The 15,017-nt window shown below is 42.6% G+C and overlaps 4 protein-coding genes across 7 annotated transcripts; 2 read left to right on the top strand and 2 right to left on the bottom strand.

Moving 5' to 3' along the window:
- Positions 1–151: 151 nt before the first annotated feature.
- On the top strand, positions 152–2,812 carry Bcmet12. The gene has a single exon (XM_001558599.2). It carries the CDS (start codon positions 522–524, stop codon positions 2,511–2,513), a length of 1,992 nt encoding a protein of 663 aa, XP_001558649.1. The 5' UTR covers positions 152–521; the 3' UTR covers positions 2,514–2,812.
- A 277-nt stretch (positions 2,813–3,089) lies between these two features.
- On the bottom strand, positions 3,090–8,690 carry BCIN_07g02830 (hypothetical protein). Of its 4 annotated transcripts, none has more exons than XM_024693949.1 (7): positions 8,492–8,690; positions 8,334–8,405; positions 7,909–7,958; positions 7,803–7,859; positions 5,099–5,182; positions 4,934–4,966; positions 3,090–4,786 (listed from the first exon to the last, which is right to left on the bottom strand). In XM_024693949.1, exons 3-7 carry the CDS (start codon positions 7,937–7,939, stop codon positions 4,347–4,349), a joined length of 645 nt encoding a protein of 214 aa, XP_024549736.1. In that variant the 5' UTR covers positions 7,940–7,958; positions 8,334–8,405; positions 8,492–8,690; the 3' UTR covers positions 3,090–4,346. The 4 variants fall into 4 exon arrangements, with proteins under 4 accessions (XP_024549736.1, XP_024549738.1, XP_024549737.1 ...); XM_024693947.1 differs by having other exon boundaries at positions 3,090–4,845; positions 4,906–4,966; XM_024693946.1 differs by lacking the exon at positions 5,099–5,182.
- Positions 8,691–9,298: 608 nt separating this feature from the next.
- BCIN_07g02840 (hypothetical protein) lies at positions 9,299–11,732 on the bottom strand. Its single transcript, XM_024693950.1, has 2 exons — positions 11,425–11,732; positions 9,299–11,369 (listed from the first exon to the last, which is right to left on the bottom strand). Exons 1-2 carry the CDS (start codon positions 11,598–11,600, stop codon positions 9,944–9,946), a joined length of 1,602 nt encoding a protein of 533 aa, XP_024549739.1. The 5' UTR covers positions 11,601–11,732; the 3' UTR covers positions 9,299–9,943.
- A 1,106-nt stretch (positions 11,733–12,838) lies between these two features.
- Positions 12,839–14,609, top strand: BCIN_07g02850 (hypothetical protein). The gene has a single exon (XM_001558594.2). The coding sequence runs from the start codon at positions 13,228–13,230 to the stop codon at positions 14,074–14,076; it is 849 nt and encodes a 282-aa protein (XP_001558644.1). The 5' UTR covers positions 12,839–13,227; the 3' UTR covers positions 14,077–14,609.
- The last annotated feature ends 408 nt before the right edge of the window (positions 14,610–15,017 follow it).

Below are 15,017 nucleotides of genomic sequence, written 5' to 3' on the forward strand. Positions count from 1 at the left end.
GATGAAGAACAACCACGGCTTATCTGTCATCTATAATTTTTCATCTTCACGCTGCATGTCTTGCATAGGACATATTTACGGCGGCACAAAATATTGAAGCAAATGTATGGATTGGATGACGTTTTCTGTAACCTGACATCCTGAATTGTTCGACATGTAATTTACAATGAAGAAGCATTTAACAGTGATTCTCTAGGAATCTTGTGATTTTACTATTATTTGTCGGCTTATAAGTTAATTACATTGATCACATCCAAATCACCAATTGTATCAAGTTTTAGTGCCGTATTTCGTAATTCTTTTAGTGTCATTTGATAGCCCTCATCTCATCCCGCCCACCGAAAGAAAAAATAGTAGCCCCGCCATTCATCAAATCAGCCAGCCTTACCAAACCTACATGATATAAAACCAAACGAACAATCTCGAAAAGACAATACAACGAGAAATAAACCCATTGATTTCACGACAAGTTCAAATAATCGCACTTGAGAGAATATCCGTGCAGGAACAATCACAACAAAATGGAGAAAATTACAGAAAAGATCGCGGCATTGCCTCCGGACACCAATTACTTCTCCCTCGAATTCTTTCCGCCCAAGACCTCAATGGGTTCTTCAAATCTACGTGCTCGTCTTGACAGAATGTCTAGAGCATTGAGACCTTTATTTGTTACTGTTACATGGGGAGCCGGTGGATCTACCGCGACCAAGTCTTTGGAACTCGCAGAGTTATGTCAAAGGGATTTGGGCCTCACAACGTGTCTACATTTGACCTGCACAAACATGAGTCGAGCATTGGTGGATCAAGCATTGGAAGATGCAAAGGCATTGGGAATTAGAAATATATTGGCTTTGAGAGGCGATCCACCTAGGAGCGAGGAATATCGTGCCTTGGACGAGAAGAATGGTGATACCCCTGCCATGGATTGGGAGTTTGAGTGGGCAATCGATTTGGTACGATATATTAGAAAACAATACGGCGATTACTTTTGTGTCGGAGTTGCGGCATACCCAGAAGGACATGCGGATGAAGGACATCCTGAGGGTCAGAGCCTTGAACATGATCTGCCATACTTGGTGGAGAAGGTTCAAGCGGGCGCGGATTTTATCATGACACAATTATTCTTCGATGTCGACGCATACGATGGATTTGAACAAAAGCTACGAGATCATCCAAGTGGCGCATTCAAGGATATCCCTATCATCCCTGGTATGATGCCAATTCAAAGTTATCAAATGATCAAGCGAACTACGAAACTTAGCCACGCGAAACTACCTTCAACTATTATAACAAGATTGGATGCGGTCCGAGGAGACGATGAGATGGTTAAAAAGGTAGGAGTGGATATTTTGAGCGAAATGGTCGAACATTTGAAGAGCACAAAATCTCAGTACTCGGGTCCTAGGGGTTTCCATTTCTACACCCTCAATTTGGAGAAGGCGGTATCTTTCATTTTGGAACGAACAGAACTCATTCCAGACGCTGAAACTGTCGCCGCTTTGGAACCAGAATATGTTCCTACTATTCCTGACATCGCAGATTTATTGTCTATCCATAGTGGATCTCACAAACGTAGCTCCAGACGTCGATCATCTGTTGGATCTGATCCTTACAATCGCATTATAATTACTGCACCTCAAACCTCCAACCCTAGCTTTGAAGCTACAGCCCAAGAAGCTGGTATTCCAGCTGAAGCTGTCAACTCTCGAGCCAACACTCTTGCAATTAGTGAAGGAGAAGGTAGTCTTGGTCGAGAGGCCACATGGGATGACTTTCCCAACGGTCGTTGGGGTGATGCTCGTTCTCCTGCTTATGGAGAGATCGATGGATACGGTGTTTCACTCCACATGTCGATTAATCAAGCTATCAAACTTTGGGGCCATCCAAGTTCCAGAGCTGATATCACTGACATCTTCATTCGTCATTTAGAAGGTCAACTCACCGCCATTCCTTGGAGTGAGGAAGGCCTCAATGAAGAAACCAACTCTATCAAAAAGCAACTCCTCAGTCTCAATAAGAAAGGTTGGTGGACTGTAGCTTCCCAACCTGCAGTCAACGGACTCAAATCCTCAGACTCAATTTTTGGATGGGGACCCAAGAATGGTTTCGTATTCCAAAAAGCATTCGTAGAACTCTTCATTCCAGTAGCCGATTGGAAAACCTTACACGCTAAACTCACATCCCCTGATCTCTGTGACACAGTCTCTTTCTACGCCTCAAATGCCAAAGGAGATTTCATTTCCAGTGATGAAGCGGTCGGAAGCACAAATGCAGTTACATGGGGTGCATTCCCTGGAAAAGAAATCATTACACCGACGATTATTGAGGAGGTCAGTTTCAGGGCATGGGCGGAAGAAGCATTTGGAATTTGGGGAGAGTGGGCCAGAGTTTATGGAAAGGACAGTCAAACGAGGAAGATTATTGACGGAATTAAGGAGGATGTTTGGTTGGTTAATGTCATTCATCATGCTTATGTGGAGGGAGAGGGATTGTGGGATGTCCTTTTGAGTTAGGGAGCATCGTAGCTAGAGATGGGAAATCGGATCAGGAAGGATATTGAATGCGATGGCTGCTTTGGATGGATGCATCTTATGGATTTGAATAAATTAGTTGGCTGCATACATGATAGGTGGGAGGGATTAGTTAAAGGTGTTGGGCGTATAGGAGAATCATCAGATTGAATTCAACTTTGTTTTTGATTAACTATATGAATTCAAAAGGATTGAATGCCTCTGGGTTGTTGCTGGGGGATTCTGAATGTATCTTGATTGCTTCAATATTGTGTATAAACTTTGAATTTGTGTGGCAACTATGTTCTTCTGCTTTTCTAACTTTTTTTTTAGGATCAATGTGCGTTGGAATCTAAATTGATTCGTAGTCATTTCTTATCCAGTTATTAACTTTGATATTTATCGAAGATGGTATCTTACTTGACTTAACTTACCTAGAGAGATATGGATGTGTACTTCACTCAAGACCAGATCACTATACATCATACATCACATCATACATCATATCACACATCAAATATTACACACCTCGCCTCACATCACACCCTGCGATCTAAACCAAACAAGTATAAGAGAAACTCGCAAAACTTTTTATTGATTGCTTCTGTGTGGGATAACTAGCTGTGATTCATTCATTAATCCTTGTTCATTCATTCTGTGATATTATCATTCTTAATTATTGAAGAAATGGGTTTGTGATGGATGGATGGATGAGTGTATGAATTTGCGTGTCTGCTATCCATGCATCTATCTGCCACCTAGGAATGTGTGAATGTACGTATGTATGAATGAATGAGCGAATGAAATAAACCGTGATATTCCTCCTAAGATGTTGCAAACACCATCGTCATTCTGGATTAAACGAGGATTTGAATGAGGAATCGACTGATGAATTGACTAACTGACTGACTGACCAACTGACTATCCATACCCGAATGAATAGAAAGAGATGGATGCATGAATGAATGAATCAATCAACTACCTGAACGCGACGCGAACCTAGGAAAAGAAAGGAAAATGAAATAAAACAAAGGGCCAGGGAAGTAGAGAGAAATCGACTCCGGTTGCAAGTGGGTGTGTCCTATCTATCGTATCATATCGTGTCGCCTCGCACACCCCGCGTGAGAAATTGTATTGAGTCGAAGAAAGGTGAATCTGAATCTGAATCCAGCAAATGGTGTCAAGTTTTCAAAGATGAGATAAGATGCTATCGAATGCATGTTTATCCATCCATCCACTCGCACTCGTACTCCTCGAACCATAACCGACGAAAGGCAAGCTCCTTGGTGAGATCTCAGACTCGGATCGAAAGCATGAATTAGCTCGTTGGTATGACATGGAAAGTAAATACCAGAAAACATCTTCTCGATGTTTGGCTCTGAGAGAGGGAGAGTTCGTCGAGCGGGCGTTGCGAGAGAGTTTAGAGAAGGTGGTGAATTGACAAAAGCGGGTTCTAGACGTGTTGAAATAGAGGGAGGGAAATTTCGGCCGTGGATATGCAATGGGGAAGCAAGCGAGGAGGGAAAAATCAAGCAGACGAAGTGAACTGTGAAAGGAAAAAAAAACCGAAAGTCGAAAGCGTAATAAGATGAGGACCTCCCCTAATTGTATTCATGAAATGAAGTATTTGCATGAAGAATAGGCGAGAAGAGGAAAACGTCGAAAGTTGAAGTAGAGGTGAGACGATGAAAAGGGTTGTCGTGTCTGAGCCAACGAAAATAAATCATCCAGGATCCGAATGTCGTAGCATGCATGATTTTGTGATCGCTGTGTCGTTATCGCGCTATTCGATGTTCCATCGCAATCACAACATCCGTTACAAACTGAAAAAAAAATCTAGGACTCGTCGTCGTAGAAAACATCTTCCTCCTCAGCAACATTATTTCCATTTCCGTGGCCATAGCCATGACCATTTCCATTTCCACCATCAAATACACCACCAGCAAGCATATCCTCATCACCCTCTGCAGCGCGACCAAAATCATAAGCACTGAAATCCTCGTCCTTGATGATGAAATCATCGTCTCCATCATCATCGGAATCGACGTAGCTCTTGATGGCGTTTTTCACAGCACGGCTAGGAGTAGCGGGTTTTTTCTCAACGCGGCCGCCCTTGACTTTGTTGATGGTTTCCTTTTTGACCGGAGAACCCTTCTTAGATGGTGTGGGCATTTCCATATCGCTATCATCATCTCCTTCCTCGTTGCTGGATACAGCGGCTTTCTTGGCGTTCTTCTTGGGTGTTCGCTGAGCACGACCCTTCTTGGGTGTTGTACCTAGGAAATCATTAGTACCGGGCGGAGAGTTAAGATCCCAAGCGGATTCCTTGCGCATTCTGTTGTTTGTGTTAGTTCTTGTATTCGCGAATTAAGTGGGGAATAGAGCTAGTACATACCTTTCGAAGCGAGTGGATATAGCCTTACCTGTAACACCATCACCGTATTTATCGGCGGTGGCTGAGAGATGTTAGTTAGATATTCTTTCGTTGGATGAGTGGTAGTGATGAATTGGCGATGACAAAATGAAATATGAAGGCGTAGGTGCGTAAAATCGGCACGAGGATGGAAAGTGGTAGGAAGAGTAAGAACCATTCTTAGCAGCAGCTTTGATGGGTCGAAATCTATGCTCGAGAGCAGATGCCGTGGTACCATCATCCAACCACTTTGCCATTGCTATGATGTATATTAATATCTGATCTGGGTCTCTCAAGATTAGGGAATGTGTGCTAGTGACAATATGAAATGCAGCATAGGGTAACGGGGAAATTCTCGCATTTGTCAGCACCAATTTTAAGAGTTTGTGGGTCAATTCCAGCTTTGAAAGCTTCGCGCTGGCGATGCGCATTGGCTTTGAGAGCTCGAAATTGGAATTCAATTCCGCCCTTTGTAGAGTCCTTGCCGAACATATTGCTGATTTCTAGATGATGGGAGAGATTAATGATACGTTTTTCATGTTATTGTTTAGACGAACATCAATCAAAGGAAATATTAACGAGACACCAGTGCTTTCAAAGAACACTCGTCCTGATTGCCGCGTTTTCTAGGATTGGGATTCAGAGCTACGTAAAAGTCCTTGGGATCTTTTCCGTTGAGCACTGCTTCTTTTTGGATCTTAGCACCAGCTCCGATGCCGCGAAATTGCCATTTAATTGAGGTGACGTCTGAGTCCGAACCGAAGTGCCTCGCCATTTCTGTTGACTAACATTAATCTTGAGGACAAAACGGTTATGGGGTGCTAGGGAATGTGCATGTATTCCAATGCGCGCAATGAAATGTGTGAATCAAGAGACCATTGGAATTGAATGTAATATCCTTGCAGTCTTTGCCAGCAGCTCTCGCACTGCGAATCTGATCGACATTTCTCTTGATGCTGGTTGCAAACTGGAATTTGATTCCACCAGTAGAAGCATCTGAGCCAAAACACTTTTGAACTTCTGGGAAAAGTTAATATGTGCTTGAAATAAATATGTGTGCAGGGATACGAGATAATATAGATCGAATTCTTGAATAAAACATGGTAGAACTTCTGACCAGTCTTGCCACCAGTGACAATATCAACCGTTGAAGGATTTTTGCCTGCAGCAAGCATGGCTTTTTGACGCTTGGCTATAATCTTGTAACGAGTATCGAATTGAAATCGAAGACCATTGGCAGTGGAATCTCCCATCAACTTGTCCATTTCTGCAATCGATCAGTCGTGGGGCATCATGTGACATTTATGAAAGTGTGATGTGTGATGTGAACCGAAGGAAAAGGCACATGAGATCAAGATAGACGGAGTTCCTGACCACCTTTGTCTTTTTTAGGAGCCGCCAAATCTTCCAGGTCAACATTCTTAGGGTCATGACCAGCTGCTCGCATCTCGGTTTGGCGACTGCCTAGAACCTTGATTCGCTTGCCAATCTGTTGTTTGATAGCTTCAATGGTAACGTCTGATCCCATGATTGCAACTATCTCTAATAATTAAGGTATCAGTTCTTGCCAAATGTTGTTGAAAAGATGCTTATGTTGTGCTGTGATGTAATGAAATTACTCATGAAAACTGTAGGGTAGATGACAGAACTTCTGGGCACCTTTGGGTTCACTTAATCCTAACTTGTCAAGGCTGACATCTTTAGAATCTCTACCAGCTGCAAGCATTAACATCTGACGATTACCGAGAACTTTGACAGTACGATGAAAGTGATTTTTGAGAGATGAAGCAGTAGTGTCTGATCCCATAATCCTAGCAGTCTCTAATAATTTGATATCAGTGACGTTCAAACAGAATGAAGACCGGAGAAGTGATACAGTGAAACACAATCAGAAAAGCTAGAAGCTCCGACCGAACTGTGCTTTAACACTAATAGCAGTAATTCCTGATCCCATCTTTGCAGCAGTCTCTAAGGGGATATCAGTGGAATTCGAAAAGAAGGAAAGGTGCTTGGTGGTATGTGCAGATTTAAAAGAAGTTCCGAAAATATCAACAGAACTTCCTGACCAGCCTTATATCGGCGAGAACCCAAGTCTGTCAAATCGACATCTTTGCAGTCCTCGTCTGCATCACGCATGGCAATCAAGCGTTCACTAAGCGGTTTGATGGTTTCTCGAAGCTGCGATTTAATGTGACTCGCTGGAGTTGCTGATCCCATAAGCTCAGAAATTGCTAGTGCAGCATTAGTGTAGGCAAAAGGGACAAATTTGTGCTCTTGTGATATGAGACTTGAAAGACAAGAAAAAATATCAGCTCATAATACCTTTGCCCTTGCAGGCAACCCCTCCATTTGTATCGCCCACATTCATGAGGATAGGATCTTCTCCTTTGGCGACGGCAGCGTTGATCAATTTGGCATCGGACTTCAGACGCCTAAATCTGTTTTCAACTGCAGAGGCAGTACAATCTCCACCAAAGCGAACGCTGATTTCTATATTAAAATCAATACAAAAACGGGGAGAACTGTTCGCAAAAATGTCGTTGTGCGTGAAGAGCAAAGTGGAAAAAAAAAATGGAAAAGAACAACAGCTTAAGCTCCAGGATATAAGATACCTTTCTTAGCGATAGAATCATTCTCGAGATCGACAGTAGAGGCATTAAGACCTGCATCGACTGCGTTTCGAAGGCTCTCGGCCTTTCGCTTTATGCCATTCATACCATGCCAGATCTGATGATAAGTCGACTCATCTCCGTAATATTTGGATATTGCTGGAAAAATTATGAATAAAGACAAAAGAAAAAATGGTTGGAGGACGGTTGAAATTGGGAAGAAATGAAACTAATAACGAGGAGTGTTCTTGAATAAAATTGCTCACTAACCTGCGTAATCTAGTTTGAGATTTGGATGGGCAGCCACAATGGCGCTGAGGAGGCGAACTATTATCGTGTGAGTATAGTTGTAAGAGAAGTGATCATTTGGACATACCGGTTGCTTCATAAGACTTCCAATTTGGCATAATTGCGGTAGTGGAAGCTCTGCAAATAGATAGATAGATCAGTATTGTTGTTTGAATTCGGATAGTTGAATAGCTGGGAAGTCGGAGGAACAAGAGTATGCAAACGGAGGAAGAGTAGGAGGCAGAAGAGTATGATTTGAAAAGGAAAAAGAAATAGAAATAGAAGAGGAGACAAGAGAGAAAAGGCAATGTGATAAAAGACTCCGGCAGTGCGTGGTCAACAGTGAATTTTGATTGTGCTCAAGTAAAAGTGAACAAGATCGAGAGATCCAAACGGCGCACTTTGCGACAATTATGAGGAAAATGTATTTGCCAATCTTGGCAAGAATAGAATATTGATGGATAGAAATACTCGAGGATAGATAGGCATTGCAGTAAGATGATGATAACTTACTTGGTTGGGTGTTTTGTTGTGAAGTGTGGTTGCTATGAAGAGTGCGCGTTGTGCGATATCGACGACGACGATCTATACAATTCAAGCCAGCATTAGTAACTTACAAATCATGTTCACTTATTCCAGGAAATGGCAATAGGAACAGAAAAGATACTCACAGTATTCGAAAATCCTATGCGACAGATGAAAATAGATGACTGATCAAAGTATTGTTGAAGTTGATGGAGGTTGTAAGAGGTTGTTGAGGTTGTGGGGGAGAAGAAGGATGTGCGAAAATGGGTCGAGATTTGGGACTTTAAATAAGTGAATTCTGAACAGCCAAAAGAAGCGGAAGGAAAGAGCGGCAATGGGAAAATCAAGTTTCAGTAATCCAGAGATCCTGCAAGCCTGATGTTGTTCACAATTAGGTGTCTGAATAGATTCAAATAATTCAATGTCAAGCCCACATTTTGTACAGGCCACAACACAACGAGGAATAAATATGTTTGATTGAACCGAGTTTCTAATCCATTCTACACAGCAGATCCTTCATTTCCAAACTAATCCGAATAGCCGAAGACAACGATTGCGTTTGTTCTGTATTTTCCTCTATACCAAAGATACTTCGAACACATTGAATTCTCCAGATTATCTTCCTCAGATATTCACAATCGAACAATTCTCCCGCAGCAAAAGCGGAGTATTCGCACAGACTGAAACCTGATAGATTCTTATTGTAAGCATAAGCTGCCTGCAGGAACTTATCCATGAAACTTGGTGTACATTGGTTTTGCTTTTTTCTTTCTTTTTCGTTTGATGCTCTCCCGGATACCAGCATCATCTTGTGTGACTTATCACTTTTTTCCTTCATTTTTGATTGCTTTAGGAATTTCCTGCCTAATCATTTTCATTCAAAAAACAAACCAAATTTTTTGGATTCATCTATCAGGCAACTATGGTAGCATATTGGAAAGATTCCAAGTCAATGGCCCGGGGAAGGATCTCGCTATTCCGGGGTGGTCTGATATATTTATTTGAATACTATCAGATGTCTATTGTATTTCGGATAACTGCAACAGCACTGGAAAAATAGTGAAAACAAGATTTGAAATAGATAGAAAAAAAATAGAATTGAAAAGGAATAAATAAGAAATATAACAAATTAATGTTCATACGCTGATTCAATTGAACAGTGACTAGTGTTCAATTGTTTACAGGTAAACTGCCGAAGTAATATTCAGTACATGTATCTCGAACTGGCTGCTTAGAAAAACATCAAACACTTGCTGCATATTGCATGTGATAATAAATCCACAACATTAATCACTAAAAGCCCCTTTCCGGTCCGCGAGCAGATCATAAATACAGAACAACCAAAATCCCTTAGCTTCAAACAACCCAATGTGCTGCTGATGAAAAGGTTTCCGAGAACCAACGACGCGGAATATGTCCCATCTTTACCTGTACGAGAGATATTGGGTCGTTCCGGTCGCAACAATTCCGCCAACATACCTATCATCTCGATACTGTATGCATCCTCTTTTTAGATATGTTGCAGAACGGAGGGCCCAATGCTCTCACTGACTTAGCATTTCCTGAAATTGTGCTCTACATATCCTCCACGACTGCAATCATTTCCCAGCAGCCTGTTTCGATTTCTCATATTCCATTTTCAGAGCAGCAATAGCATTTCTGGCACATATTGCAGCATCCCAATTACCTTCTCTCCTAGGTACGATATCTAGTAACACTTTTATGGCCTTCTTCCTGGTAGAAATAACCCCGAACATCGCCGCTGCCATAAGTGATGGTATAATTCCAGCATGAAATACAAATCCCTTCTCAAAATTTGGGTGGGCAGCAACTGTTCTGCAAATTCCCACGACCTCTTCAAAACTGGATTGATAGGTATGAGCAGGGGTATGTGGAAAGAAAGCCGAATGAAAGCTATTGCGTGTTGTCAACCAGTGTGCTCTTAACATACGAATACTCATAATGTCGGCATCTTCTTCTCTGGCGCGCGTGGCCATCGGCTGAAAAGCAACATGCCATTGATCAAGTCTGTTTAGGATTTCCTTGAATTCAACCGCTGCTGGAGACCAATCGAGCATTCGATGATTCCATATTGCCGAATCTGATATTTCTTCTTCCGTGGGCTCTCCTCCTTCTCGGATAAGTGTCACTGTGCTCATGAGAAAGCTGATAACCTGCTTGCATATTGCCGTGAAATTTGCACCTGCATCATCGATGTTTGTAAAACTTGTCGGAATTGGGCTGGGAATATACATTTGAGTCCCATGTATGATATCTTGTGCTTGTGCTATGGTAGGATCGATGGCAGAAACTAACCCAATATGCGTGCTATGAAACGTGGCAAAAATGATGTCTTCAATGATATTTGGGGCAGGTGACATTGTTCGATCCGTTATCTGACGCTTTTCACGATCTTTCATCCATGCTTGAAGTAAACTCGCAGCGCTTTGAATCTGAGTTATCGCCGCCATTTGATTTCCGTGAAAGTTCTCAAAAGAGAATATGAGCAATGTGGCAAGTAAAGTCATCCGGATAGGTACGAGCTTTTTGATCCCTTCAAGAGCTTTACCATATTCCAGTACGGCAAATCTATAATCATCATTCATTGCCATAAGCTGACCCTGCTTGCGTGCTTTCATGACCCTACTGAGAGCCCCTATCGCACAGACGGCTTGGATAATACATGGCTCCTGATGGCATGCTTGAAGGATAACACTGCTCCATAGTTCAGAATAGAATCCACCGAAAACTTGAGTCGTAACATCACTACAGAAGAACCGAAAGTATTGAAAGTGTCTTGGGCTTTCGAACTTGATATCGGACATGTTATTTATGGAGCCATGACTGAGAATTGATTGCCCAATATTATTCACGACCTCCTTTGGTAGGATTGTTCTCCTGGTTGCGACTCTAGATCTTGAAATTTCACGTGTTAAATATCCACACTTTTGAGAAGTGCCTTTATAAAATATTTTGCAGCGATTACACTCTGGCTTTCCTTCGTCGCATTTGATTCGTCGAGCTCTGGTGCTTGTTAGCCATGAGGGGAAAATAATGTAATCTTTTCAGGGAGACAGACTTGCATGTTGTACAACCCGAGTGAACTTTTGGTAATCCCCTTCGCTTTCGTAGCGGTATGGATGTTTCCTCTCGCGTGCTAAGATCTCGTTTTGGGGGTGTTATAACCAAGAACATTTTCCGGAGGTTGTGTTGGACGAATATTTCAAGATGACTACTGATGTAGTTGTAGAACATCAAGATTCTGGCAGGGCTGTGTGCTCAAATGTAACATGACAAAATGACTTTAATGTCCGGTACAACCGAGTATATAAAGCTGACCCTTATCCTTGTCAGAATATATTGAACGCTGAAGGAACAGGCGGGTCATCCAGGCCGGGAGACATAGCCGACTCCCATTTTTGACCACTGAAAGCTTTTAGTATTCCAATTTAAGGTCCAGAAAATCAATCAATTTCTGAAAGCCTGAAGCTTAAAAATACTTCGCAAGACCATAATTCAGATTTGACTTTTAAACAGCCTTTAAGAGTGTTTTGTGTTCTGATTTCCTACAAGTTGCAAGCCAGATCTCGAATTGCAGCGTACCATGAAGTTCAAAGAGTGTGCCGATAAGGCGATTTAGCAGTATGTACTGGGTACACACTTGTGCAACGTTGTCGGAGCCGCCGTGCGTGAGATCCTTGTGTATTCTATTTCTGGGAGTAAATCTCTACCCCCCCGATTCGTGGAATCACTCATATGAATGACTTAGTACCCGCCCAGACCTAAGATTTGACTTGTGAAAATACGTACCGTTCGTTCACACTGACAAAGAAGACTGTACTTGAACTTCAAAGAAGCACCTTAGTGTATTGATGTGTGTAAAGTAAGAAAAGATGGAGACGCCATTGAACAATGTATGTCTCACCAGCCGAGCAGGTCATTGAAAGGCCAGTCTCGAGGAATCTTTCGATTGATACAGCAGCGGACGATTCTTTTCACGGTTGAATAGGTGGGGAAAATTGTTATATTGGACATCCCGACCCAAGACCCACCAGCTGGCTTAGCTGCAGATCGTCGAGACATTTCCGGACACCAACCATTTCGAAATGGATTTGCGCGTTTTGGTACTTGAATTCAACTGCACGTGAAATGATGAAATCAGAACTTGCACTCATTCTCCTCCCCCCGGTGCCCCAAACTATTTTATTAGTCATTGAGCCCTCCGAGTGAGTGTGGATCAAATTTTCAAAATTCTCGAGAGGACGAGAATTTTGATCATTCCAACCAAGTGAGGCGTTCTGAATTTTCAATTTTTTTTTTAGTTCGGATCAATGCTCCCCTACAGAGACACTAAGAATACGATTCCAATTTTCTAAGTTTGAATACTGGTATCGTATTTCAGCCTGCATGGCTGAGGAAGAATCAAGCGATCGACGTCACTGACAAGCTAAAAGGCCTGGCGTCTTGGCTCCCGGAGTTGGCATAAGGTCATAGAAATTTTTCTAGTACTGTGCGGGGACCAACGTTCTCTTTTGAATTGATAAAAGTGGCATGGAGAGCCTCTGCCGAGTGCTAATTGACGGGAGATGTGGCCCTTCATGATGGCGTCAAAGGTTGCTCGGCACTGGCTAAGAGCGGAGCCTAGTGTGCGTGTGGAGAGCCTCGTCATTGTCCATAATAATTTGTATTATCTTGCTTATGAGACATATCCCAGATATATAATACCACGAAATTTCTTCCTGACTATTTTGCTGGCTAGATACTGCAACAAGAACCGAAAAGGAAAATATATCATTCAACAGCGAGACAGTAAAAGTTGCTTTCAGTTCGAGTGATTCCACCACAGCATAGGTTTCGATTGGATTGAGAGAGCTTTACAGCAATGGCAACTCAGGAATCCGAAGATCCAGTTCGAATGCTGGTCCTTGAGACAGATTCGCCCCATCCTGATATTAGGGACGAAAAAGGCGGCTATAGTGATATCTTGAACGCTCTATTTCAAGATGCTGGAAAAGAACACGATCCACCCTTGGAAATAGAGACGGAGATGCACTATGTTGTCGATGATCCTGAAAAAGGTCATCATGGGCACGTTCCTCAAGTGTCCGATGTCGATCCATCTATCAACGCCATACTGATCACGGGAAGCATGTACGACGCCCATGGAGATGACCCATGGATCCAACAATTGCTGCAATTCTTGCGAGATCTTTGGATTGAACGAAAGGATATGAAGTTCAGTGGTGTTTGCTTTGGTCACCAAATATTATCGCGGGCTTTAGGGGCAAAAGTGGAGCAAGAGCCGAATGGAAGATGGGAATTGTCACATACGGAAATGGATTTGACATCTGTGGGCCAGAGATTGTTCCAAACGAAAGACAAAAAGCTTAGTCTACACCAAATGCATCAGGATCAAGTGACCATTGTACCATCAGCATCGACAACTGATTTGCTCACTGAAGATGACAACGTTGAGAATTGGGCCAGTACAGAACATACAAAGATTCAAGGTCTGTATTTGAGGGAGAGGCTGTTTACCAGTCAAGGGCATCTTAGTTTTGACGAAGATATGGTGCATCTCGAAATTGAAATGCGTGTTGAGAGTGGTGGAATCAGGGACAAGGAAGTTGCAGAGAAGGCGAAGGATACCGCACACTTAAGGCACGATGGATTGGTTGTTGCTGGCGCAATATTGAGATTTTTCCATGGAGACGACCGGGACATTCCTTGAAGGATTGTTCAGCCTGAATAGGGAGATTTGGTCCTGCAAATTTGTTTTCTATATTCCAATGGCATTTGGCGCGTAAAAACCTCTTTCACACCATTTACACAATGTGGAGGCTATGGACTTGTACCATTCTCGGTGAAGCTATCGTTCAATCATTCATTTCAGGCTTCTGGGACATGCTGAAATGAACTTGGTAATGGTGATCTGTCTGTGGTGTCAACGGTATGAATCGGGAATGGATATGCAACGACGGATAAGCTAGAACTGGCATTATCTCAGCTGTGCAACTAAAGGATCTTGCTGGCGCTCTCTAAGAAAAGCCCCTTCATGCACTTGTGATCAACGGCAAGGCGCCACAACACCAATGGTCATAGAAACAACTCCAAACAAGGTTCGGGACTTCTTGATATCAAAACAGATCGATACTGCAACGGTAACAACATCATTAGTGATTCTAGGGGGAGATGTTGAGGCGGCACAGCATGCATGCAAGCAAGATTAAAATTACATAAGCATTACATTCCTCACGGGTTGCATACCCACATACCACCGTCCTCGAAACCCATTCATCTCTTCTCGTGAACATATTGCTGCAAATGATTATGGGAGGTCCATCGTTAAAACTCTCATGAAAAATGCATTGCTATCATCCCCAGCTTCTTCCGCAATCAAATACTACAAAGTCAAGGTGCTGAAAATCCCACTCAAGTGATGGCAGCGGCTGAATGTAACACAAAACTACTTACCCATGTTCCCGCCCCGCGTTATGGGGAGATTAAGGATTTGGAGCCGACACACTAACAGCTGCTCTACCGTTCAATACGAGATATAGCAGAAGGATTCTGAAATCCTACCCAGGCTGCCGAATTCTACCCCCGTCACTCAAGAAAGAAGCATAACACATAATGACGATGGGACTGTGTAAGGCTGAGGAATGTGGAAAT

Source organism: Botrytis cinerea, chromosome 7 (assembly GCF_000143535.2).
Source record: "Botrytis cinerea B05.10 chromosome 7, complete sequence".
Lineage (NCBI taxonomy): Eukaryota > Fungi > Ascomycota > Leotiomycetes > Helotiales > Sclerotiniaceae > Botrytis > Botrytis cinerea.